The sequence below is a fragment of the Zootoca vivipara genome, chromosome 13 (assembly GCF_963506605.1).
Source record: "Zootoca vivipara chromosome 13, rZooViv1.1, whole genome shotgun sequence".
Lineage (NCBI taxonomy): Eukaryota > Metazoa > Chordata > Lepidosauria > Squamata > Lacertidae > Zootoca > Zootoca vivipara.
In genome coordinates this window covers 44,990,115-45,017,661 of record NC_083288.1, presented here as the reverse complement: position 1 = coordinate 45,017,661, position 27,547 = coordinate 44,990,115, and the positions used below count along the sequence as shown (strand labels likewise).

At 41.3% G+C, this 27,547-nt stretch overlaps 2 protein-coding genes across 2 annotated transcripts; both read left to right on the top strand.

Moving 5' to 3' along the window:
• Nucleotides 1-221: 221 nt before the first annotated feature.
• LOC118095597 (vomeronasal type-2 receptor 26-like) lies at nt 222-13,236 on the top strand. The gene is made up of 9 exons (XM_060281340.1): nt 222-457; nt 1,146-1,437; nt 2,727-3,062; nt 4,587-4,814; nt 6,010-6,076; nt 6,650-6,782; nt 10,013-10,127; nt 11,568-11,694; nt 12,335-13,236. Exons 1-9 carry the CDS (start codon nt 222-224, stop codon nt 13,234-13,236), a joined length of 2,436 nt encoding a protein of 811 aa, XP_060137323.1.
• Nucleotides 13,237-16,097: 2,861 nt separating this feature from the next.
• On the top strand, nt 16,098-27,286 carry LOC118095596 (vomeronasal type-2 receptor 26-like). Its single transcript, XM_060281339.1, has 6 exons — nt 16,098-16,177; nt 16,613-16,904; nt 18,889-19,176; nt 21,341-21,568; nt 25,789-25,843; nt 26,385-27,286. The coding sequence occupies exons 1-6, from the start codon at nt 16,098-16,100 to the stop codon at nt 27,284-27,286; spliced, it is 1,845 nt and encodes a 614-aa protein (XP_060137322.1).
• Nucleotides 27,287-27,547: the final 261 nt, after the last annotated feature.

Sequence of the window (27,547 nt, the reverse complement as noted above, 5' to 3'; positions counted from 1 at the left end):
ACTAGGCTGGGCTCTGTTACTTATCAGTTATCAGTTTCCCTCTTTCATATCAAATCTCTGTATCTTGTTAGGAATTCTGTTGTGACAGTGTTCAAGTTACCAATAAGGTGGATACGTGTCCCTTAAAGTGCCTAATTGACAGAGTCAGCTGCCACCCAATTTGTCTTGTTCAGATCAGGTGGAGGAGAGTAATAATGCTCTAGAGGGAAGCAGGGGAGTCCATGCAGAAAATGGAATTTGCCATCAGGATGTTGCTCCTGCTGCTTCTGCTGCTCCCCAATCTGGTGTCCCAAGTACAAAGTGTTAAATGCACAACTAATAATCCTGTCCATGTTCCACACGAGTGGCATGAGCCAGGTGACCTGGTCATTGGTGCAATGGCATCTCATATGTATTACATAGTCCCTGAATTATTCTTCAAGAAACACCCTTCCCAGGACTTCATTGATACTCCACTGTAAGTAACCAGTAATTAATATTATTTTAATTATTCCTTATATGCTGTATCTGACTGAAAAAACTTTCATTGATTTGAAGGGGGGATAGCTTTAGAACTTTATTTTTAAAATATGTGGAGAGATGTTTTTAGAAATCTCTGTGCATATAGGCTATGTGCATAATGTCAATGGACAATAAGCTTTTTTGAGTCTAATTGTGTAAAGAGAGTTAGTTACAGGTAGGTAGCCATGTTGGTCTGAGTCGAAGCAAAATAAAAAAATTCCTTCAGTAGCACCTTAAAGACCAACTAAAAAATAAAAAAATAAAAACTTAGTTGGTCTTTAAGGTGCTACTGAAGGAATTTTTTTTATTTTGTGTAAAGAGAGAAAAGAGAGTAGGAGAGAGCAAAAAGAGATGGTATAAAAAAAGGAAAAGCATATATTATGTTACAAGTATTATGTTACTGAACTTTTTTGATGATACCCAAATTTTCAAGGTGGTGAAAACAAACATGGGTTGCTGGAAAAAAAACAGTAGAAATGTGCAACAGGCTTTTTTAATGACACAGTATTCTTAGATTGCCTGAATAAATAAATAAACTTTGCAGGCTTCATTCTCTCTTCAAAGGCAGGCAGGTGAATCTCTCACATCTAGATTCTGTGCACTGTTTAATTTTCACATCAAACAAAATCTCACTTCATTTGCAGGGTGTTGACAAAGTTCTACCAGCACATCCTTGCTTTGGTGTTTGCTGTTGATGAGATCAACGAGAATCCCAGGATGTTGCCCAATGTCTCTCTCGGGTTCCACATCTATGACAGCTATTATGATTCCAAGATGACCTACCGAAACACTCTGGACCTGATCTTTAAATCACATCACTTTGTTCCCAACTACAGGTGTGGCATCCACAAAAACGTAATAGGAGTCATTGGGGGACTTAGCTCTGATACTTCCTGGTGCATGGCAAACGTCTTAGGTCTTTTCAAGATTCCACAGGTAGGATATGGCTTTTGAAAAACAGAGATTTCATGCTTTGCTTGCATTAGGAATCTACTGATTCATATAGATGGAGTAGGAAAAGGGACAATGTAAAAGGGGCATAATATACATAAAAAACAATGTGTGTGTAAGAAGGGCAATTTGTGTTTAATATATTTAATAGAATATTTCAGTAAAGCTGCCAAGTTTGTAAAGGAGGCACCTAGTACTGTAAATTCTGCACTGGCTTCCTGGGAGCTACTCAATATGTGATTTTGACATTGGCTTCATAGGACGCGGGTGGCGTTGTGGGTTAAACCACAGAGCCTAGGGTTTGCCAATCAGAAGGTCGCCGGTTCGAATCCCCAAGACAGGGTGAACTCCTGTTGCTTGGTCCCAGCTCCTGCCAACCTAGCAGTTCGAAAGCACGTCAAAGTGCAAGTAGATAAATAGGTACCGCTCTGGTGGGAAAGTAAACAGCATTTCCGTGTGCCGCTCTGGTTCGCCAGAAGCGGCTTTGTCATGCTGGCCACATGACCCAGGCTCCCCCAGCCAATAATGCGAGATGAGCACCGCAACCCCAGAATGGGTCACGACTGGAACCAATGATCAGGGGTCCTTTTATCTTTACGTTTACCTTCATAGGCAAAAATAACTGAGAACAAATTAACTATAAATGTTCCTCCATTCAAAAATCATTTCCCAAAGTATAATGTTAATCAACACTGTTCATTTTAACAGGCTAATTGAAAACACTGTTTTCTTGGTGAAGTTCATTTGTCACCTGTCATTTCAGAATGTTATATACATAGTGCTGTCACTCTTGTGCTATTCTACTGCATTGCTGGATTTCATTTTAGTTGTTTTAATTAGTGCTGGTACAGTATTTTGAATTTTAATGATATTTTATATGATTTGGTTTATCGTGCTCAGAGAAGAATAGCATATAGTATTTAGTGCAAATCTTCAGGATTTCCCAGAAAATCGTCCCAAGAGAGTTCTTAGTAGATAGAGAATCAACCTCCCCCTACAATCACTATAAAGGTTACAGAGCAAAAGTACATGATCAACAATTTCTATCACTCCACTTCCATCTTGGAGTTTTGTTTAATCATACACTTTGTATATTAACATGAGCCCAAGTTGGGGTTGGTGCTGTCCCTAAACTTGGTAAACTTTGGATAATAGATTCAATATATATTCAATATTTGTGTGTGTGTGTGTGTGTGTGTGTTTATATTTAAATAAATTGGAATATAATGAGATCTTGTTTCCACATGGAAAAAATTGGCTTTTGCTTTTTCCAGATTTCATATGGTTTATTTGAACCCGCCATAAATGATGGAACCAAGTTCCCTTCCTTTTACCGCATGGTTCCCAATGAAGATCTTCAGTATCAGGGAATTATCCAGTTACTTCTGCATTTCAGGTGGAAATGGGTTGGGCTCATCACTCCAGCTAATGAAGCAGGGGAACGTTTCTTACAGACAATCGAGAAAATGATTTTCCAGAATGGAATCTGTTCGGCATTCACAGAAAGACTGAAATTCAATATAAATTATAACAGTAACAAACTAGAAATGCTGGATGACTCATGGTTTTTCTTCCCAACTTTAACAACCAGCAGAGCCAATGCAGTTCTTGTATATGGAGAAAGTAGATTTATTATATGGTTGTCAGTTGCTATAAAGACAATGGAGTTAAGTCAACTACTATTTCATCGAAAGGCGTCACATGAAGCAAAAGTATGGATTACAGCTACCCAAATTGATTTCATATTATATAGCCTTCAAAAACAAATTAATGTTAATATACGAATGTTCCAAGGTGCTGTATCCTTTGCAATTCACTCCAAAGAGATTCAAAACTTTAAAGACTTTCTTCAGAGTATACATCCACATTGGACAGAGACAGATGGTTTTATCAAAGGTTTCTGGGAAGATGCATTCAGTTGTTCACTTTCAAATGCCACTCTCTCAACAAACATGTGCACTGGAGAGGAGATGCTGGAGAGCCTCCCGGCACCGTTTTTTGAAATGAGCATGACCGGCCATAGCTATAGTATCTATAATGCTGTTTATGCTTTGGCACATGCCTTAAATAGCAAGCAATTGGCTGGAGCAATCCGCAAAATAAGAGATTCCGGGGGGAAACTCTCTCCTCAGTATGTAGATCCTTGGCAGGTATTGTTCCCTCTTACAAAGCATTCACTGCATTGATACATTATGTGAGTTGGCATTTAATCATCAGTAAAGAAATAAAGGAATAAAACTTAAGAAATTAAAAATAAACCTTAAGAAATTTTATCCTAACATAAATGGGAATTAGATTATATCCTATAATGATACTAAACAGACTTCAGATGACACAGACTTTCATAAGCAAAAGTATACCAACAACTACAGGTAACTGCAGCTTTGCCAACCATCTTCTCCACGCTGCAAACCCCTCCGTTTTCTCCCCATATCCCTCCCCAAATCTCTCTGTCTCTCTTACCAGTCCAGTTACCCAGCGGTGTAAGATTGGAGGCTGGAATCCATGGCCCCAGGCCCTTAATTCTGAGGGAGCACAACCAGGACCCCAACGCCAGGCACTGCCTTTTGCAGAGATCCTCATACCCAAGAGAAAACAGAAGAGCAGCCCATCAGGGAGCTGCCACTACCTGGGCACATCCTGCAAGGCCAAATCCCAAAATCCTCATCTTTCCCTGTCTGCTCACCACTAGGGGTTTCTGGGCCCTGAGGCCTCACTGGTAGGTCCCCACAAGAGGCTAGCAACTGTGTGATCACTGACTCTGGACCCTGCTTTTCTCCTCTTGTGCCTCTAAGTCTGGATTGCAGTCTGTCACAGCCTCTTCCTTCCCCCTTAACCCTCTTTCCTCTTCTGTTTCTGACACCTCCACCTCCCAGTCTGCTCCCTCTTCTCCCACTGAACACTCCTTGTCATGTTACCACCAATCCCCTGGCTCTGAACTGGGGTGTCCCTTTGGGTTTCCCCAACTTCTGTTTCCTACCACTCCACTGTATCCAGCAAGTCCATGATACCATGCTCAAGTCCACTCTATAAACTAAGAAAAGGTCCAATCAGACATTCTCATGTTGCCTTCCGATTTTTTGAATATTGTTTTGTGAACTGAAGTGTTTAACTTTGATTCTCGTTCCACTTAGCTCCACTCATTCCTGCAGAGAATCTCTTTCAACAACAGTGCTGGGGATGAAATTACATTAAATGAATATGGAGAGTTAGCAGCTGGCCTTGATATTACCAACTTGGTCACTTTCCCAAATAATTCCTACGTCAGGGTCAAAGTGGGAAGGTTGGATCCTCAGGCCCCTCTGGGCAAAGAGCTCACCATTAATGAAGATAGAATCAGATGGCACAGGCGCTTCACTAAGGTATGGGAATTAAATGCACAGTCCCTGAAAACCCATAATTCTGTTGGGTTTCTTGAATAATCAAAGTTGCTTTTGATCTGGTCTAATGTCAATACTGTCTGTTTAAGAAAAACAGGTGCTGGTAATTTCTGTTTAATTGCTCACAGGCATGGGCTCTACTCCATGTATATAAGGCTCTGTTGGAAAGCATTTTGTGTGGTAGTATGGTGGGAGGTTTGAAGGGTTGGAATGTGGGTATGTAAAGTTGTTGGGAGAGAGAGCGTTTATCTTTAGTTTAAAATCTCTTCTGAGTCAGTTTGTTTTTCTGTTAAATTCTTCTGTATACTTTAAACGGTATACTGCTAGTCAGGGGTTTCTTGCTAGGTTGGGAAAAATCTTTAAACTCTTGGTGGTGTATTTTAGCCAAGTCAACTTTGTGTATTTTGTTTTTCTATAAACTCTGCGTGAAGCATACTTTGAAGGGCCACTGGGAAACTGGGTGTGGCGGTTACCTCAACCTGCACAGAACCCCCAGACTTTTCACGGTCCGTTGGTACCTGCACCAACCACGTTTTAATTCCGCTGCCACCAACCAGTATATGTCTGGTAATCTCTCCACTCACTCCAGTCAGGGATGGCGTTGGAATAAACTATGTTTATTTAGATTTAGTACATATACATGTGGTTTCCAAAAGATTAGTTCTTATTTCCTTTCATAACAGTTCCTATACCGGCCTATACCTTTAGCTTATAATCAATAACAGTTCCAAACTCTCTCTCCCTTCCAGTTACCTCTCTACCTCACCCTCCGACTCTCTCAACCACACCTCCTCAAACCTTTAATCCCTTTAACTCCTTCTATGCTGTCCCTAAATTTGGGTGATCGTCACATACCTTCCCCCTTTAGAAATTTTGATTCAGGAGGGTTACTTTGCCAAGTGACCTCCTGATCAAACTGCTTGGTGCAATTCTAAACATATTAAACATTTATTTGTGTGTTTTTTCTTTCTTTCACTCAATCTTAATAACTATCCAACTTACTTTCACGTGTGCAAACACCAAAAAGCATATACTTATACATAACTTTTGTTACAACTTATGAATTCATATATACACATTTCAGGAGTTTATTTACTGTCCATGTTTTCTTCTCCTTCCGGCCGTCTGGATAAGGTATTGACAAGAAATTTCATGGATCCTTTTCCGTTTCTTAAAGTCCTGTAGCAATTTGTCCCATCTCCTCACCTTACGGCAGTTCTTCCTCGATCTCAGCTGCATCAAAGGTGACTGGTTGATACCTGAAGCCAAGGTTCGGCTCCCAGTGTACTGTGTCACCCACTGGAACATCCACACAATCAAAAGCCTTTTGTCACTGTTGGTCGAAAGATGCTTTCCTCTCGCCATTTCTTCTCAAGGACACTTTCCGCTTTTCTGTTCAGCTTCAGACTGTGCGAAACACTTAGAGAGGTGACTCTCAAGGGTTGACTTTTCATTCAGCTGTTTTGCTGTCTGCAACAGGACGTTAGATGGAGTCTCGCTTTCCCCCAATGTTACATTTGTTCTTGAAAGGTGACTTGCCTTTCTATTTTTATGGTTCAGGCCTCGGTCTTGATTACTAGTGGTCTTCCTGAATTAATACTCTGTTTTCTCAACTGGCACTTGATTAAAACTGCCAATATTTTGTACTTGGTTTACATGGTACAGGTCCTTCTGCCACTGCTTAGTATGATCACCCAGACATGTATTTGAGAGATTTGTTGAGTCAGTTACAGAAGTGGTCCAGTTTTCAGGCACTGAACTTGCCCCATTGAGTTTCCTTGGAACATTGTTAACCTGTGTCCCTCTGGGTTTGTCAGCAATACTGGAGCAGCCCTTGTTCACACGTACTGTTATAATGGTAACAGTCACATGGAATGAGAAAATTGTCCTACCCATTCGGTTCCTTGGCAACTGTGGGACATTAGAAAGTTTTTGTGTGGGTCCTACGAGGTAAGGGCCAATCTCTAACCTGGAAATATTTCCTATTACTAATTTGGCCTTTTTATCTTTCTTCACTGCAACTGGACTCAAACTAGTTTTTCCTTCATTCCCACAGACTTGATAACATGCGTTGCTGTTATCGGCATCATTACCACTTGTGCTCCAAAGACTAGTGGCTTCCCACAATAATTCTAAAACTTGCTCTGATGACTTCTGCTCATTCCCATTATCAAATAAAAACACATTCTTCTTTGGCACTTCTAGTTGCTTTAGATAATCTGAGCTGGTTTGCTTAGCCACTTTAAGTCATGAAGTCCTGTATTAGCAGAAACCTTAGATGACTGATAGCTTATATGGTGCCTATCATTTCTGCTGTTCTCAGTCTGTAATATTGGGACATCAGAATGAATTTGGAAAACAGATTTTAATTTATTGGGTTTTGAATTACAAACATCATTCAGGTCACCCTTTGCCTTTTCTATCTTCACATTTTGCTTTTCCACCTCATTGGATGCTGTAACACTGTAATAAGAATTTAAAACTGAATCATTTGTCAGCAGATCAGCGTCTTCATTTTGATTTTTAATCAAACTAGGTGCTTGGTTTTTAATAAAAGGTACTAGAAAAGTCTCTTTTCCCTTTCTGGATGGTGTATCTAGGACTTTCCTCTTTAACAGGCCTTGGCTCAAACAACCCCGTTCTGGGCTCTCAGGGGTTAAAGTTTTATTTGCCTCTGCCGCCTCAAAATACTGTTTTAATTCTAAATCCACCATTTGTTTCTCTGCTAAGCTTGGGGTTTGTCCATAAGTCAGTGGAAATAAAAAGTGTCTTTTGTCTTCTCAGGCAAACTCCCTCTCAGCTGTTCTCCTTTACTACTTACCTCAGTAACTGTATAAATTGGTTCAGGACTGGGCAACTGTAGCTTGCCTTGTGCTCTGCTGACTGTTAAAGCACTCTGAATATTATCTATAATATCCCAACCGATAATGACTGCAGTGGGAATCTCTTCAGATATCGCTACTTGACACTGTCCTGACCTGTCCTTATATTTAATATTAACTTCCGCCATCGGTAATACCTCAGGATGTTTTGAAATTCCCTTTATCTTTAGGGTTTTCCCAGGAATAATGGCCTCCTCTTTCACGATATCAGGGTGAATTATTGTTATCTGTGACCCTGTATCCTTTAACCCACAGTATCTTTTCCCCTCTACCCAAATGTTTCCCCCAGTTTTTCTTAATAAATGTTCTTATTGCTGGATGGTATAACAATGTAGAACCCTGGCCTCAACTACCTCAGCAGGCTCCGGCCTAGTTGTGTGCCTGTCGGTTTCCCTGGCAGCTGGGTCAGTTGGGCCCTGCTCTACAGCCTGGACACAAAATGTTTTCTACAGAGTGGCGTTACTAAATATCTTTTCTTTTCCTTTTTCTTCCCAGCATTGAGCCTGTGACCTCTCTTTCTGCAAGTCCAGCAAACTAGTTCTTGGTATTCTACATTGTTGTTGTTTAGTCGTTTAGTCGTGTCCGACTCTTCGTGACCCCATGGACCATAGCATGCCAGGCACTCCTGTCTTGCATTGCCTCCCACAGTTTGGTCAAACTCATGTTCGTAGCTTCGAGAACACTGTCCAACCATCTTGTCCTCTGACGTCCCCTTCTCCTAGTGCCCTCAATGTTTCCCAACAATCTTTTCCAAGGATTCTTCTATTCTCATGAGGTGGCCAAAGTATTGGAGCCTCAGCTTCACGATCTGTCCTTCCAGTGAGCACTCAGGGCTGATTTCCTTAAGAATGGATAGGTTTGATCTTCTTGCAGTCCATGGGACTCTCAAGAGTCTCCTCCAGCACCATAATTCAAAAGCATCAATTCTTCGGCGATCAGCCTTCTTTATGGTCCAGCTCTCGCTTCCATTCTACATTACTGGGTTTATTAATTCTTCCCTCAGCAATCCCTGATGGTAGGGATGCCTTCTCATGTGAGCCTTGTCTGTGGGATAATTTCTCTTAGTGGGGTCTGAGGTAACTTTCCCTTGATTTGGGGCATTTTTATTTTTATTGTGGTCCCAGTTCTTCCACCCATATCTGGGTCCGTCATACACATGGTCTCTAATTTCATTGATTTCAGCCCCCAGCCGGGCAGCTTCTGTGATGGTCTTGGGCTGTCTTTCTTTTATTAAATATTTTAAATGGTCGTTTATGGTTTCATATAACTGTTCCAGAGCTATTACTTCTTTAATTTTTGACACGGAGTCAGCACCCTCCTGCTCTAACCATTTATTAAGAAAATTTGTAATTTTTGCACCTAATTGCGCAAAAGTCTCCTCATGCACTTTTGTTATGTTTCTGAATTTCCTTCTCAATTTTTCTGAGGTGATTCTGAATCTGGTGTAAACTAGCTGCTTGAATGCCTCAAAATCTTTATATTGTTCCTCGGTCATTTGTGAATAGATCTCCACTAAAGGACCACTAATTCTTGCCCTCAGGATCAACATTTTATCTTCCTCCTTAACTTGGAAGTCCTGACACGCCCTTTCAAACGAAATTATAAAGGCTTCTGGGCTATCTTTATCTTTATATTCAGGGAATCATTTTAAATCTATTTTCACTGATGTTTGCCATTAGTGTTGTTACTATTATTCTGATTTTCCATTGCAGTTAATTCCAATCTCCTCATCTCTAATTGAAACTGCATCTCCTTTCCTCTCATTTCTTGTTCAGCTTTCAATTTTTTCTCCTCCATTTCTTTCTCAGCTTTTAATTTCATTTCTATCTCCCTCATTTTATATTCTTGTACTAGTTTCCAACTTTCAAAATCCTCTGAGCTTTTAGGAATCCCTCCCTCTGGTGGGGTTACAATTATGTTTTCTTCCCTTTGCAGATTCCCATTTTCCTCCTCATAACTTTCAATAGAGGTTTCCCTCACAAGGGGCTTAGTCTTTTTGGGTGGCATTTTTGTAGCGATAGTGGTTCAATAAGTTTATCAAAGAAAAGAACTTTTCTCTCCGACTATTCGCTCAGGCAAGGCTCTCCAAAACTATGATCCAAAAGTCACACCTAAAGTTCTTACTCTAACTTCGCCCAGCATACTTCTTCTGACCACAGCCTAAACCCTTCCGCCAGAACAGTTTTGAGATCACTAGTTCTTAAATTCTCCCTCAGACTCACGGCTACCAGGAGCTTCCACAATTATACCCTAGGGTCGGCTAATCCACTTTCCAGATTTACCCTCTCCCCTTTCCAGGTGTATTGCTACTTCCACTCCAGTCACTGGACTTTCAGATCCCACCGCTGTGCCACCACTTTTGTGGCGGTTACCTCAACCTGCACAGAACCCCCAGACGTTTCACGGTCTGTTGGTACCTGCACTAACCACGTTTTAATTCTGCGGCCACCAACCAGTATATGTCTGGTAATCTCTCCACTCACTCCAGTCAGGGATAATGTTGGAACAAACTATGTTTATTTAGATTTAGTACATATGCATGTGGTTTCCAAGAGATTAGTTCTTATTACCTTTCATAACAGTTCCTATACTGGCCTATACCTATAGCTTATAATCAATAACAGTTCCAAACTCTCTCTCCCTTCCAGTTACCTCTCTACCTCTGCCTCACCCTCCGACTCTCTCAACCACACCTCCTCAAACCTCCTGCAACCAGCTGCTTGAATGCCTCAAAATCTTTATATTGTTCCTCGGTCATGTTCCTCGGGTGGGTTTACACAGTCCTCCTAAACCTGCCCACTAGGGTTCTAACTGGCTAATCCCTTTAACTCCTTCTATGCTGTCCCTAAATTTGGGTGATCGTCACACTGGGGTATATGATTTATGTTAGCACTCTTAATACCCAGTTTCCCCCAATATAATTTCACGATAAATTTGTGGTTATCCACAATATGGGATGCAACAAAAGTACTTCATTCATTATTAATTTTGAAATTCACTAGCACGTGAAACCAGTTCAGATGCTAGTGATGAGTTGGAATAGAGGAGTGCTCCCAGACCTCTTGCTTCAAACAGAATGCAACTCCTCCCAGAACAGGTCAGGCATAGGAACCGCCCACCCAAAGCATTTCTCTCTGAGACAGGATGTGGACAGGAAACCACAACCCAAAATTCATTGAATGATTTTGAAGAAGAAGAAGAGGAGGAGGAGGGGGAGGGGTTTGGATTTGATATCCCACTTTATCACTGCCCGAAGGAGTCTCAAAGTGGCTAACATTCTCCTTTCCCTTCTTCCTCCACAACAAACACTCTGTGAGGTGACTGGGGCTGAGATACCTCAAAGAAGTGTTACTAGCCCAAGGTCACCCAGCAGCTGCATGTGGAGGAGCGGAGACGCAAACCCGGTTCCACAGATTACGAGTCTACCGCTCTTAACCACAACACCACACTGGCTCTCCTAGTTCTAGTTTCTTGTACTGACCCTGCAGGTAGGAGAAGAACCACTATAATGGCTTACCTTTAATTCCTTGAGCCACCACAAAAAAACACCACTTGAACTCCTTGAAGCAAATGCCGTTAGGTGGTGACTCCATCAAAATTCAAAGCCAGGGGTGAAATTACACCGAATTCTAAGACAGCTGTAAGGTCCAGGTATGAATATTGAAATTTTGATGTGTTTGTATGATGCTTAGAACAGCAGCTTTTTACCACACTGTATGTGTCAATTGTGTACATATGAATCATTTCACGCTATTAGTCCTCCTATTTACTGTTAAATCACCTGATATTGGATATTTGATAAATTCCCCAAAACAAGATCTCAATATTAAACTCTTCCTATCTCTTTGTATAGGTGCCACCACGTTCTGTATGTAATTCCAACTGCCTTCCTGGTTACGGGAAGAAAAAGAAGGAGGGGGAGAAGTTTTGCTGCTATGATTGTGATCCATGTCCAGAAGGAATGATTTCAAATGAGAAAGGTTGGAGATGACATCTTAAGATAATGCAAAAGCTCTGGGCTCCTGTCAATATTGTTGACATTAAACTGCTGCAGGAGAGAAGGCTTAAATTATTATTATTAATACTACTACTACTACTACTACTACTATTGAGAGAAGGTTTAAATTAACAGATGTGTTGTTCTCATTGTTCATAGATAGCATCAATATATTTTTATCTTTAAAACATCTTGAAGATTTCTTTTTTAAGTGGAAGCTAATATATTTTATCTCCAAATTCTACAAAATTGGTGTGGGCTAGAAGTGGTGCTTTCTACTCTAAGAATTAGGTTGTTTGACAAGAGGGTGAAAATCTCGTTAAACGTGCCTTTCTGAGCTCCTAAGATTTCAGCTGTAATTTATTTCTTAATCTGCTGTACAGTTAATTTGGTACTAAGAAAAAGCAGGGGGACTATAAGAGCTGATGCCCTCCAAGTAGAAAATTCCAGATTTGATTCATCAGGTTTATTTTTGATGCCTCTAGGTTAAAATCATTTGGGTTTGAAGTTCTTAAACCTTTTTAGGTAGATAAAAAACTATGCTAGATGGATTATTGATGAGGAAATTATTAAGAATACTTTTGGTTGCTTCAAATTGTCATGCATTTTTTCTTTGTTTTCAGACATGGAAACATGTATCAGTTGCCCAGCAGATCAGTATCCAAACAATGACCAGGATCTATGCATTCCTAAGATTCCAAACTTCCTAGCCTTGGATGAAACCCTGGCCATTGTTTCAACTTCCTCTGCACTTTTATTCTCTCTGATCACAATTCTGGTGCTTGGCATCTTCATTAAGCATCGCAATACAGCCATAGTCAAAGCCAACAACCGAAGCCTCACCTATGGTCTCCTTATCTCCCTCCTCTTGTGTTTCCTCTCTTCTTTGTTGTTCATTGGAAAACCTAATAAGGTGACCTGCCGTCTCAGACAAACTGCTTTTGGCATTGTCTTCTCTGTGGCCCTCTCCAGCATATTAGCCAAAACCATATTGGTGGTTTTGGCATTCATGGCTACCAAACCAGGAACCAATATGAGGAAATGGGTAGGAAAAGAACTGGCTTATTCCATTGTCTTTTCCTGCTCCATTGTTCAAGTAGGGATCTGTGTCCTCTGGCTGACAACCTCTTCCCCATTCCCAGATGTGGACATGCACTCAATGACAGAAGAAATCATATTTCTTTGTAATGAAGGGTCAGTCCTCATGTTCTATTGTGTTTTGGGCTACATGGGCTTTTTGGCCACTGTCAGCTTCATGGTGGCCTTCCTAGCCAGGAAGTTGCCTGACACTTTCAACGAAGCCAAGTTCATCACCTTCAGCATGCTGGTCTTCTGCAGTGTTTGGCTCTCCTTCATTCCAACCTACCTGAGCACCAGAGGAAAATACATGGTGGCTGTGGAGATCTTCTCCATCTTTGCCTCTGGTGCTGGGTTATTGGCTTGCATTTTCACACCAAAATGCTACATTATTGTGGTGAGGCCTGACCTGAACAACAGAGAGCAGCTAACACAAAGAAAGCTATAAATGACAGTGGAATTTGTGATTCTGTTGGGTCTGAGAATACATGGACTTGCTGGCTGGAATCACTTTCCGGGTCCCTGCTCTGAATCTTTGTATAGTTTGCTCCTTACCTTTTTTTTATGTCCTGAAGGCAAGGGGTACAAATTTTTCTTCAGGGTCTACTCCCAAAGCCTTTTTCACGAATGAGTACAGGTGTAAAGCAATGGTGGTTTAAGTTCAAACTTTCCTTCTCCGAGATGGGCTCCCTTCCTAGGTTTACGAGACCCATCTGCCCCTCATTTCTCTCTGCAGTACCTGCAGTAGCTACCTTTTTGAGCATTGGACCCACTTTCACTCTCATCCACTCAATCTGTCAGATCCTGTCTTTGCATGAAGAGAAATTTCCTAACTCACCGAGGATTTGAGGCCCATTGGCTGCCCTCACCTGGTTTAGGCAGCCAGTTGAATCTGTTTTTCTGGGGTGTGGATCCTGTTGCATCTTGAGAGCTTCTAGGATCCCACAGGTGATAGCTGAGTGCAGGGTGGGGATCAGAGGTAGACAAACTATCCAGAAGGAGCATGACTTGTTACCCGCTTGAGTTACTCTCCACCCCCTAACACTCTATACACCTCTGATATGTATTACTCTACTTTGAATAAAATAGATTCTTACGGTTATAGCAAAACTGTCAGACAATTAATTAAAATACAGGTTAAAATACAGTTTGTTTATTTTTTAAATAAAAAAAATGCAGCCTTATTTTAAAATAGCCCAAATCAAAACCATAATGGAGGAAAAACATAGGGGCCAGACTGAGTCCAGCCCAAACGGCAGGTGGAACAGCTCCATCTTGCAGGCCCTCTGGAAAGATATCACATCCCGCAGAGAGCGTTCCACCAAGTCGGGGGCAGTACTGAAAAAGCCCTGGCCCTAGTTGAGACCAGTCTAACCACCTTATGGATAGGGATCTCCAAAATGTTGATATTTGTGGACATTAGGGTCCTCCTCAGAACATAGCAGGAGAGGCGCTCCCGTAGGTACGAGGGTCCTAAGCCACATAAAAAGTCTCTTATCAAATATTTCATTTAATCTGCAAATTCATGTTGAAGACAACACAGGATACCAGAAGGAACACACATTGTGAAATAGTTGAGGGCTCTACATTCTTTATCGCTCTCACACCAGGCAGCTGGGGAATAAAAGGAGAACTTTAAAAAAGACATTTTTCCTCTCTCTTTTTCAAATTAGTTTTTAAAAGGAAAAGTAGCAAAAATATGAAACAATATCTGGAGGGAAACACATTGGATATTACTAACCCTAATAGGACAAGACTTTTAGTCTTCTGAATTACACTTCTAACCAGATCGAAAATGTTGTGGCAAAGAATATCTCAAGCATGCCAAATGGCTTCAGAGAATACAGATGTGCTGTTTCTAAAGTCTACTCATGCTATTACCCACAGTCTCCACATCTTGATAAGGCTTGGATGCTCTCCATAATTTCTGCCACAATTCAGTTAGGGTGATGGCACCCATGTCTGATCAGGGTTACATAGGTGGGAGAGTGGAGGATCTCCCAAATTAGGAAGCGGGAAAAGGATGGAGTCAGCTCAACTCTAGATATCCTGCCATAGCAAGGAGTGAATTAGATGACCTTGTAGGTTCATTCCTTACCTATGATTTTGTGCTGTGACAGATATAATTACATTGGCAGATACAGCTTCCGGTCTACCAGCTGCAGGAATAGAATTGTTTGGATTAACTATCTGCAGTCTGGGTTGAGACCATTCCTCCTAGGCTGGGGGGGGGGGAATGGTGAACACTGCTTTTTTACTGGAAGCAGAAGCACAGGTCAAAGTGATGGAGTGACTTTTGGAAACTGTGGGATAACCGCTTCTCCCAGGGCATGATGGGAACCATTAACAGTTGTAGCAATGAAGGACACAATAGCTAATATGGACGGGAAAACATTATGGGGGAAGCCTATCACGCAGGAAAGAATAAGGAATACATTTAGAATTCCTCACTTGAAATTTTATATAAATCATCTAATATGCCAACACAAATTGAAATCACAAGACTGCATTGAATGTAATGGAAATTATTAACATAGTGGAACACAGAAATAATGAAGAAGAATGAAGCCATCAAATCTAGCATAAAAGGGGCTAGTTTAATTAAATCATATAATTTGACATTTGAATTATTGGCATTCATAATTGCATTAATTAGATAAAATTGGTATTGTTATAATGAGGCTTCTATTGGAACAATATTGGGAAATCTATTAAAAATATATTTTAAAAATAATAATATCATATGTTGGCAAATCCCCAACTGCTGATGCGCCTTAGAATACAAAAACACTGCACAAGTTATTCTCTCCCCTATCATTGTGAAAATTACAATAATCAATCCACCTGATGGAACCTCCTGATGCCACAGTTGAGAAAAAGAATCAACAAGCAAGCCTGAAATGATTATAAGCTCCTCAGTGCTCCATAGAAAACTAGGCTGGGCTCTGTTACTTATCAGTTATCAGTTTCCTTCTTTCATATCAAATCACTGTATCTTATTTGGCATCCAAGGCATTCTGTTGTGACAGTGTTCAAGTTACCAATAAGGTGGATACGTGTCCCTTAAAGTGCGAAATTGACAGAGTCAGCTGCCACCCAATTTGTCTTGTTCAGATCAAGTGGAGGAGAGTAGGAATGCTCTAGAGAGAACCAGGGGAGTCCATGCAGACAAGGGAATTTGCCATCAGGATGTTGCTCCTGCTGCTCCCCAATCTGGTGTCCCAAGTACAAAGTGTTAAATGCACAACTAATAATCCTGTCCATGTTCCACACGAGTGGTATGAGCCAGGTGACCTGGTCATTGGTGCAATGGCATCTCATATGTATTATATAGTCCCCAAGGTTTCCTTCAAGAAAAACCCTTCCCGGGACTCCATTGATACTCCACTGTAAGTAACCTGTAATTAATATTATTTTAATTATTCCTAATATGCTATATCAGACTGAAAATAACTTTGATTGATTTGAAGGGGGGATAGGTTTAGAACTTTATTTTTAAACTATGTGGAGAGATTTTTTTAGAAATCTCTGTGCATATAGGCTATGTGCATAATTTCAATGGACAATAAGCTTTTTTGAGTCTAATTGTGTAAAGAGAAATAGAAAAGAGAGTAGGTGAAACAGAAAAGTGACAGCATAAAGAATAGGAAAAGCATATAGCCAAGTATTATGTTACTGAACTTTTTTGATGATACCCAAATTTTCAAGGTGGCGAAAACAAACATGAGTTGCTGAAAAAAACAAGCAGGCAGGTGAATCTCTCATATCTAGATTCTGTGCGCTGTTTAATTTTCCCATCAAATAAAATCTCACTTCATTTGCAGGGTGGTGACAAAGTTCTACCAGCACATCCTTGCTTTGGTGTTTGCTGTTGATGAGATCAACGAGAATCCCAGGATGTTGCCCAATGTCTCTCTCGGGTTCCACATCTATGACAGCTATTATGATTCCAAGATGACCTACCGAAACACTCTGGACCTGATCTTTAAATCACATCACTTTGTTCCCAACTACAGGTGTGGCATCCACAAAAACGTAATAGGAGTCATTGGGGGACTTAGCTCTGATACTTCCTGGTGCATGGCAAATGTTTTAGGTCTTTTCAAGATTCCACAGGTAGGATATGGCCTTTGAAAAACAGAGATTTCATGCTTTGCTTGCATTAGGAATCTACTGATTCATAGATATGGAGTAGGAAAATGGACAATGTAAAAGGGGCATAATATACATATAAAACAATGTGTGTGTAAGAAGGGCAATTTGTGTTTAATATAGTTAATAGAAGATTTCAAGTTTGTAAAGGAGGCACCTTGACTGGTTCATATATATCAGTCCTGAAACTCTGCACTGGCTTCCTGTGAGCTACTCAATATGTGATTTTGACTTTGGCTTCATAGGACGTGGGTGGCAATGTGTGGGTTAAACCACAGAGGCTAGGGCTTGTCAATCAGAAGGTCGGCGGTTCAAATCCCCACAATGGGGTGAACTCCTGTTGCTCGGTCCCAGCTCCTGCCAACCTAGCAGTTCGAAAGCACATCCAACTGCAAGTAGATAAATAGGTACCGCTCTGGCGGGGAGTAAACAGCATTTCCGTGTGCCGCTCTGGTTCGCCAGAAGCGACTTTGTCATGCTGGCCACATGATCTGGAACCTGTATGCCGGCTCCCTCAGCCAATAATGCGAGATGAGCGCCGCAACCCCAGAGTGGGTCCCGATTGGACCCAATGGTCAGGGGTCCTTTCATCTTTACGTTTACCTTCATAGGCAAAAATAACTGAGAACACATTAACTATAAATGTTCTTCCACTTAAAAATCAAGATAGTCCTTTCCCAAAGTATGATGTTAATCAACATCTGAAGAAGTGTGCATGCACACAAAAGCTCATACCAAAATAAAAACTTAGTTGGTCTTTAAGGTGCTACTGAAGGAATTTTTTTATTTTACTTCGACCCAGACCAATACGGCTACCTTCCTGTTAATCAACATTGTTCATTTTAAGAGGCTGATTGAAAACACTGTTTTCTTGCTATTGTTCATTTGTCATCTGTCAATTCAGTGTTATATACATAGTGCTGTCACTCTTGTGCTATTCTGCTGCATTGCTGGAAATCATTTTAGTTGTTTTAATTAATGCTGGTACAGTATTTTGCATTTTAATGATATTTTATATGATTTGGTTGATTGTGCTCAGAGAAGAATAGCATGTACAATCTAATGGAGATCTTCAGGATTTCCCAGGAAATCTTTCCAAGAGAGTTCTTAGTAGATAGAAAATCAACCTCCCCCTACAATCACTATAAAGGTTACAGACCAAAAGTACATGATCAACAATTTCTATTACTCCACTTCCATCTTGGAGTTTTGTTTAATCATCCACTTTGTATATTAACATGAGCCATGATAAATGCTCCCCTATTCCTGGATACAATCAATATGTACAGGAATGAAGCTGTGATGATGCTATAATAATAACAAAACAAATCAGTTTATTTCAGCTTTAAGGTCATATAAATAATAACAATAAATATCTACAGGAAACATTGAGGAAGATTTTCTGTGTTTTACTATATAAGTTGGGGTTGGTGCTGCCCCTAAAATTGGTAAACTTAGGATATAGGTAAAGATAAAGGCAAAGGGGCCCCTGACCATCAGGTCCAGTCGTGTCCGACTCTGAGGTTGCGGCACTCATCTCGCTCTATAGGCCAAGGAAGCCGGCGTTTGTCCGCAGACAGCTTCTGGGTCATTTGGCCAGCATGACAAAGCTGCTTCTGGCGAATCAGAGCAGTGCACGGAAACGCCGTTTACCTTCCCACCGGAGCGGTCCCTATTTATCTACTTGCTTTTTGATGTGCTTCGAACTGCTAGGTGGGCAGGAGCTGGTACTAAGCAATGGGAGCTCACCCCGTTGCAGGGATTCGAACCGCCGACCTTCTGATCAGCAAGCCCTAGACTCTGTGGTTTAACCCACAGCGCCACCTGCTTCCCAAATTCTATATATATTCAATATATTTGTGGGGTGTGTGTGTGTTTATATCTAAATAAATTGGAATATCTTGAGTTCTTGTTTCTACTTTGAAACCTTTGGCTTTTGATTTTCCAGATTTCATATGGTTTATTTGAACCCGCCATAAATGATGGAACCAAGTTCCCTTCCTTTTACCGCATGGTCCCCAATGAAGACCTTCAGTATCGCGGAATTATCCTGTTACTTCTGCATTTCGGATGGAAATGGGTTGGGCTCATCACTCCAGCTAACGAAGCGGGGGAACGTTTCTTACAGACAATTGAAAAAATGTTTTTCCGGAATGGAATCTGTTCGGCATTCACAGAAAGAGTGGAATTCAATATAAATTATAACAGTAACAAACTAGAAATGATAGACAAAAGGGTATTGTTTTCAACTTTAGCAAGCTACAAAGCCAATGCAGTTCTTGTATATGGAGAAAGTAGATTTATTATATGGTTGTCAAATGCTTTAAGTTTAATGGCGGTAACTCAGCTACTATTTCCTCAAGAGAAGTCACTTGAAGGAAAAGTATGGATTACAACTGCCCAAATTAATTTCATATTATATAGCCTTCAAAAAATTATTGATATTAATATACGAATGTTCCATGGTGCTATATCCTTTGCAATTCACTTCAGGGAGATTCACAACTTTAAAGACTTTATTCAGAGTATAAGTCCTCATTGGGAAGAGACAGATGGTTTTATCAAAGATTTTTGGGAAGATGCATTCATCTGTTCACTTTCAAATTCCACTCGCTCAAAAAAGAAGTGCACTGGAGAGGAGATGCTGGAGAGCCTTCCTGCACCATTTTTTGAAATGAGCATGACCAGCCACAGCTACAGTATCTATAATGCTGTCTATGCTTTGGCACATGCCTTAAATAGCAAGCAATTGGCTGGAACAATCAGCAAAAGAAGAGAGGCTATGGGAAAACTCTCTCCTCAATTTGTAGAACCTTGGCAGGTATATTTTCCACTTAAGGCTTTGTATTTACTGCATTGATACATTATGTGAGTAGCCATTTAATCATCAATAAAGCAATAAAACTTAAGAAATTTAAAATAAACCTTAAGTAAATTTAAAAGCTGAGAAATATAATATTTCCTATAATTATACTAAACTGACTTTAGATGGAATAGACTTTCACAAGCAAAGGTCTACCAACAACTAAACATATGTGAATCTGTGACAACCACCTGCTCCACACTGCAAACCCCTCTGTTTTCTCTCCAAATTCCTCCACAATTGTCTCTTTCTCCTTATCCTGTCCAATCTCCCAGTGGTGGAAGGTTGGGGGCCAGGAATGCATGGCCCCGGGCACATAATTCTGAGGGATCACAACCAGGACCCCAAACCCCAGGCACTGGCTTCTGTGGGGATCCTCATCCTGTCCAAGAGAAAACAGAAGAGCAGTCAATCAGGGAGCTGCTGCTGCTTGGGCACATCCTGGAAGGCCCTTCCCCAAATCCTCATATTTCCCTGTCTGCCCACCACAAGGGGTTTCTGGGCCCTTAAGCCAAACCTGGCCTTACCACTTGTCCCCAGAAGATGTTAGCAAAATGTTTGATCAATGTCTCTAGACCAGGGTTCTCCAAACTAAGGCCTGGGGGTCGGATGCAGCCCAAACGCCTTCTCAGTCCAGCTCGCGGATGGTCCGGAAATCAGCATGTTCTTCAATGAGTAGAATGTATCCTCTGCATCTCTGGGTTATTTGTGGGGCCTGCCTGGTATTTTTACATTAGTAGAATGTGTCCTTTTATTTAAAATGCATCTCTGGGTTATTTGTGGGGCATAAGAATTCGTTCAAATTTTTTTTTCAAAATATAGTCCAGCTCCCCACAAGGTCTGAGGGACAGTGGACCGGCCCCCTGCTAAAAAAGTTTGCTGACCCCTGCTCTAGACCCTCTTTCTCTCTATCCTACTCTTCTACCTCTGAGCCTAGATTGCTGTCTGCCTCTTCCTGCTCCCTTAACCCTGTTGCCTCTTCAGTTTCTGACACCTCCTCCTCCCAGTCAGCTCCCTCTTCTCCCACTGAACACTCCTTGTCATCCCGCCACCAATCCCCTGGCTCTGAGCCTCCATTCCTAGGGGTGTCCCTTTGGGTTTCCCCAGCTTCTGCTTCCTACCACTCCTCTGCATCCAACATCCAACCTTGCACAAATGCACTCTGTAAACTAAGGAAAGGTCCAGTAAGACGTTCTCATGTTGCCTTCCAAAGTTTTGAAAGCATGAGCTCCCATCTCTTCTCTTACATGACTTCTCAAATTCCTTCCCTTTCTTGGGTCTTGACATAGGCTGATTCCAAGCAAGCAGGTCTATAGGCTTAACTCTCCTCAACATTTCTTTATGAAAGTCTCTTGGCTGTTCAATTGAGACTGATTCATGGTTTCCTACTCTTCTTGTATGTGCAACTGAAATATAGATGCTCTCCATTGTGAACTGAAGTGTTTAACTCCTAGAGGAAAAGGAATTGATTCCATCTAGGGATGCGATCCAACAATCTTAATCAGACTATAGACTTTTTGATTCTCTTTCCACTTAGCTCCACTCATTCCTGCAGAGAATCTCATTCAACAACAGTGCTGAGGATGAAATTACATTAAATGAAAATGGAGAGTTAGCAGCTGGCTTTGATATTACCAACTTGGTCACTTTCCCAAATAGATCATACATCAGAGTCAAAGTGGGAAGGCTGGATCCTCAGGCCCCTCCTGGCAAAGAGCTCACCATTAATGAAGATGGAATCAAATGGCACAGAGTCTTCACTCAGGTATGGGAAGTAAATGCATAGTCCCTGAAATGCCATAATTTGTGGTTATCCACAATATGGGATGTAACAAAAGAACTTAAGACATTATTAACTTTGATATTCCTACTGAAAATATTTTCTTAAAATAAGAAGATTTCAATCTACATGAATACTACTTTAATTTTTCCTCTATGTTTCCACCATCATCTTCTAAGGCCCTGCGTGTTTGACTGCATACATGATAATATATTGCATGTGAGACTGAAATTCGCCGTATTTTTATTTTACACCTATAAACCATCTAGGAGAAAACATTGTCCTATAAGAAGTACTGTAAGATCTATCAGTACATTTTTTTAAAATCAGCCACAATACCAAAAAAATCAACAGGCACAGAAGACATCTCACACTAAGAAGGAAGAACAACTCATCAGAGACTCCAGCATTGGCCAACATTCCTGTTTGTGGAATCCCTGAGGCAAATCTTCAGTTAGTTGCATTAGATTGAAGACTAAGTTTGGGCTGAGAAGGAACATTAAAATCTGCCTGAGTTTGTGTGATGCTAATTTCAGGGTGCATACATCTAGGAGCAGTTGTAGCTGGTGAACAGGTTTAAGGTGGAAGTCACCCCTCCTAGCCACAGAAGCCACTTAAGACTCTAGTGGTGAGTAGTCCCAGACGTAAGAACTCCTGGCCTCAGAGGGAGTGCAACCTCTCCCACAACAGGTCAGGAGTAGGAACCACATTCCCAAAGCGTTTCCCTCTTAGCAGGATTCAGCCCCCATCCAATCCATCACTCTGTCCAGACACCTGTCCAATACCTTCACCACCTCTTTCTCCAATGGAATGGGGGAATAGAGCCGCAGATCATCAGCAGACAGATGACACTGTGTTCTGGATCCTAGGATATGATTCCGGAGAGTTTCATACAGATGATGAATGGCAACAAAGGACAGAATGGGTCCTAAAGGGAAATCAAAGTTTCCTAGAGTGACCCTGCAAGTAGGAACAGAACCACTGTAACGGGGTACCTTTAATTTCCATCTCTTTGAGTCACAATAAATAACATATTTTATCATAGAATCATAGAGTCATAGAGTTGGAAGAGACCACAAGGGCCATCCAGTCCAACCCCCTGCCAAGCAGGAAACATCATCAAAGCATTCTTGACATATATATGTCAAGCCTCTGCTTAAAGACCAACAAAGAAGGAGACTCCATCACACTCCTTGGTAGCAAATTCCACTGCCAAACAGCTCTTACAGTCAGGGAGTTCTTCCTAATGTTTAGGGGGAATCTTCTTTCTTGTAGTTTGAATCCATTGCTCCGTGTCCACTTCTCTGGAGCAGCAGAAAACAACCTTTCTCCCTCCTCTATATGACATCCTTTTATATATTTGAACATGGCTATCATATCACCCCTTAATCTTCCCTTCTCCAGGCTAAATATACCCAGCTCCCTAAGCTGTTACTCATAAGGCATCGTTTCCAGGCCTTTGACCATTTTGGTTGCCCTCTTCTGGACACTTTCCAGCTTGTCAGTATCCTTCTTGAACTGCGGTGCCCAGAACTGGACACAGTACTCCAGGTGAGGTCTGACCAGAGCAAAATACGGTGGTACTATTACTTCCCTTCATCTAGATCAGGGGTACCCAAACTACGGCCCCCGGGCCGGATGCGGCCCAATCGGCCTCCCAATCCGGCCCGCAACGACCCCCGCCGCCCGCTGCCGCCGCCCGCTCTTACAGTGCGCGGCGCGGCGACGATCTTAAAAATCGGCAAAAAATCGCCGAAAATCCTTTGTGCGCATGCGCATGGGCCTCTCCCGACCCAGAAGAGGTCATTTCCGATGCACTTCCGGGTCAGGGGAGGCCCATACGCATGCGCACAAGCGATTTTCGGTGATTTTCCCCCCCGACCGTGTGCGTGTGCGCATGCGAACGGGCGCGCACTCCCCCGCCCTCCGGCCCACTGCACGCGCACTCCCCTGCCCTCCGGCCCGCCGCGCGGTCGGCGCTGCGGGCACCGGCCCGCTGCGCGGTAAGTCTGGGGACCCCTGATCTAGATGCTATACTCCTATTGATGCAGCCCAGAATTGCATTGGCTTTTTTAGCTGCTGCACCACACTGTTGACTCGTGTCAAGTTTGTGGTCTACCAAGACTCCTAGATCCTTTTCACATGTACTGCTCTCAAGCGAGGTGTCTCCCATCCTGTATTTGTGCCTTTCTTTTTCTTTCTTTCTTTTTTTGCCCAAGTGTAGTACTTTATATTTCTCCTTGTTAAAATTCATCTTGTTTGCTTTGGCCCAGTTGTCTAATCGGTTAAGGTCATTTTGAAATGTGATCCTGTCCTCTGGGGTATTAGCCACCCCTCCCAATTCGGTGTCATCTGCAAACTTGATCAGGATGCCCTCAAGCCCATCATCCAAGTCATTGATAAAGATGTTGAACAAGACTGGGCCCAAGACAGAACCCTGTGGCACCCCACTAGTCACTACTCCCCAGGATGAGGAGGAGCCATTGATGAGCACCCTTTGGGTTTGGTCAGTCAGCCAGTTACAAATCCACTGAATGGTAGCACTGTCTATCCATAGCTGCCACGTTTTCCCTTTTCTCGCGAGGAAGCCTATTCACCATAAGGGAATTTCCCTTTAAAAAAGGGAGAACTTGGCAGCTATGTGTCTATCCCGCATTTTACCAGCTTCTTTACAAGAATGTCATGGGGCACCTTGTCTTTTTTTTTTTTTTTTTTTTTTTTTTTTAAATTTTAAACAAACCTTTATTTCGTATTTTATAATTACAAACGAGAACATAAAACATATACCATAAATCATAAATTATATATCAAAGTTACATAACAAAATCATAAAGCATAAATCAATGAGGTAGAAAAAGAAGTAGAAGAGAAAAAAGAGAAAAAAAAAAAAAAGAAAAAAAAAGAAAAAAAAGAAGAAGAAAAAGAAGAAAAAAAGGAGTATAGCATATATATATACTCCCGTGCATATGTAATATGTGTGCATACACACATACATATACATACCAGGTAAAAAACAACACTTACATAAACATAGAAATATAATACAGATTAAAAAAGAAAAAGAAAAAAGGGAAAAAAAACAAAAACATATTTCCTATTGTTTGAACATTGCTTCCCTTTATCAGTTCTACCTTGTCCTGCTTTATCTCTATCCCCGCATTATCTACCAATTTAACATTTCCTCCATTAATTACCCATTTGTTATTCATCCTATATGTATTTTACTCAAAGCATATCACCAAACTTGTGTTTATTTTCTCTTTTTTAAGATACTCTTCAACATATTTCCATTCTGCTTTACTTTTCTGTATCGGGATATCTCTAATTGCTGCTGTCATCTTTGCTAAGTTCATGAATTCCACTAATTTTACTTGCCATTCACCAATTGTTGGTACTTTCTCTCCTTTCCAGTTCTTTGCTATGAGAAGGCGAGCTGCAGCACATGCATATAATAATATATTTTTCCTATCGTTAGGGAAATTATCTGGCACCATACTCAATAACATTATCTCTGGTTTTTTCTCAAATGTAAACTTAAGCATCTTTTTTAATTTTTCATACACATTGTTCCAGAATTCATGTATTTTATCACACAGCCACCAGCAATGGTAATAATTTCCTAATTTCTTTTTGCATTTCCAACATTCTTTCGAGTTAGTTTTATAAAGGCCTTGCTGAAATCAAGATAGGCTACATCCACAGCGTTCCCTTCATCTACCAGGCTTGTGATTCTGTCAAAAAATGAGATCAAATTAGTCTGACATGACTTATTTTTCAGAAACACATGCTGACTTATAGTGATCTTTCTAGGTGCTCACAGACCATTTGCTTAATGATCTGCTTTAGAATCTTTCCTGGTATTGATGGTATTCTCTAGAATATTTCCTGGTATTTTATATCCTTGAAGAAAATGCAGTTGGGTGGTGAGGTGAGGTTAGACTGAATTCTGGTGCAGCTGAAAGGGTGGATGGTCTACGTATGAATATTCCAGGTTTCTTGAGTTTGTATAATGCTTAGAGGAGCAGCTTTTTACTCCACCGTATGTGCCAAATCGTATGTACTGTTACATCACCTGATACTGGATATTCGATAAATCCCGCAAAGCATTTATCTCTACCTACCTCTTTGGATAGGTGCCACCCCCTTCTATATGTAATGACATCTGCCATTCTGGATACGGGAAGAAAAAGAAGGAGGGGAAGAAGTTTTGCTGCTATGATTGTGATCCATGTCCAGAAGGAATGATCTCAAATGAGAAAGGTGGGAGATGTCATCTTAAGACAATACCAAAAAACGCAATTTATTTTAGTAAGGTCTGGGCTCGCTGGCAATTCCGTGGTTATAAAACTGCTGGAGAAGGACAGGTTTAAATCAAATTGATGTGTTGATCTCATTTATGTAACTTTATATTTCGAATGGCTTGAAGAAAATTATTTAAATTGTAGGCAATATGATTCACCTTCAACTTCTTTAGGTTGTTTCATGAGAGGCGGAAAATAAAATCAACCACACCTTTCTGGGCTTCAAAGATTTCAGCTGTAATGTATTTCTCATTTTGCTGTGCAGTATATGTGGTTCTAAGAAAAAGGAAGGAGGGCACTAAAAACAGATGTTCTTGGTGTAAAAATTCCAAATTTAATACATGAAATTTAATGTTGATGCATTAAGAGGGAAGGCATTTAGCCTAGGTCAGAAACATTTTCAGGTAGAATACACTATGCTAGATGGACCAGTGATGAGAAAATTCTTAAGATTAGTTATGTTTGCTTCAAATTGTCACACATTGTTTGTTTGTTTTCAGACATGGAAACATGTGTCAGTTGCCCAGCAGATCAATATTCCAACAGCGGCCAGTATCTATGCATTCCTAAGATACCAAACTTCCTATCCTTTGATGAAACCCTGGCCATTGTTTCAACTTCCTCTGCACTTCTATTCTCTCTGATCACAATTCTGGTGCTTGGCATCTTCATTAAGCATTGTGATACAGCCATAGTCAAAGCCAACAACCGAAGCCTCACCTACGGTCTCCTTATCTCCCTCCTCTTGTCCTTCCTCTCTTCTGTGTTGTTCATCGGAAAACCTAATAAGGTGACCTGCCTTCTCCGGCAAACTGCTTTCGGCATCGTCTTCTCTGTGGCCCTCTCCAGCATCTTAGCCAAAACTGTACTGGTGGTTTTGGCATTCATGGCTACTAAACCAGGAACCAATATGAGGAAATGGGTAGGCAAAGAACTGGCTTATTCCATTGTCTTTTCCTGCTCCATTGTTCAAGTTGGGATCTGTGTTCTCTGGCTGGCAACCTCTCCCCCATTCCCAGATGTGGACATGCACTCAATGACAGAAGAAATCATATTTCTTTGTAATGAAGGGTCAGTCCTCATGTTCTATTGTGTTTTGGGCTACATGGGCTTCCTGGCCACTGTCAGCTTCACGGTGGCCTTCCTAGCCAGGAAGTTGCCTGACACTTTCAACGAAGCCAAGTTCATCACCTTCAGCATGCTGGTCTTCTGCAGCGTTTGGCTCTCCTTCATTCCAACCTACCTGAGCACCAGAGGAAAATACATGGTGGCTGTGGAGATCTTCTCCATCTTTGCTTCTGGTGCTGGGTTACTGGCTTGCATTTTCACACCGAAATGCTACATTATTGTGGTGAGGCCTGACCTGAACAACAAAGAGCAGTTAACACAAAGAAAGGTATAAATGACAGTGGAATTTGTGGTTCTGTTGGGTCTGAGAATACATGGACCTGCTCGCTGGTATCACTTTCCAGGTGCCTACTCCGGATATTTGTAGAGTTTGGTCCTTACCTTTTTCATCTCCCACAGGTGTCTTGAAGGCAATGGGTACAAATTTTGCCTCAGGCTCTACACCCAAAGGAGTAAAGCTGTAAAACAATGGTGGTTTAAGCTCAAAGTTCCCTTCTCCTAGATGGGCTCCCTTCCCAGCTTTACGAGACCCATC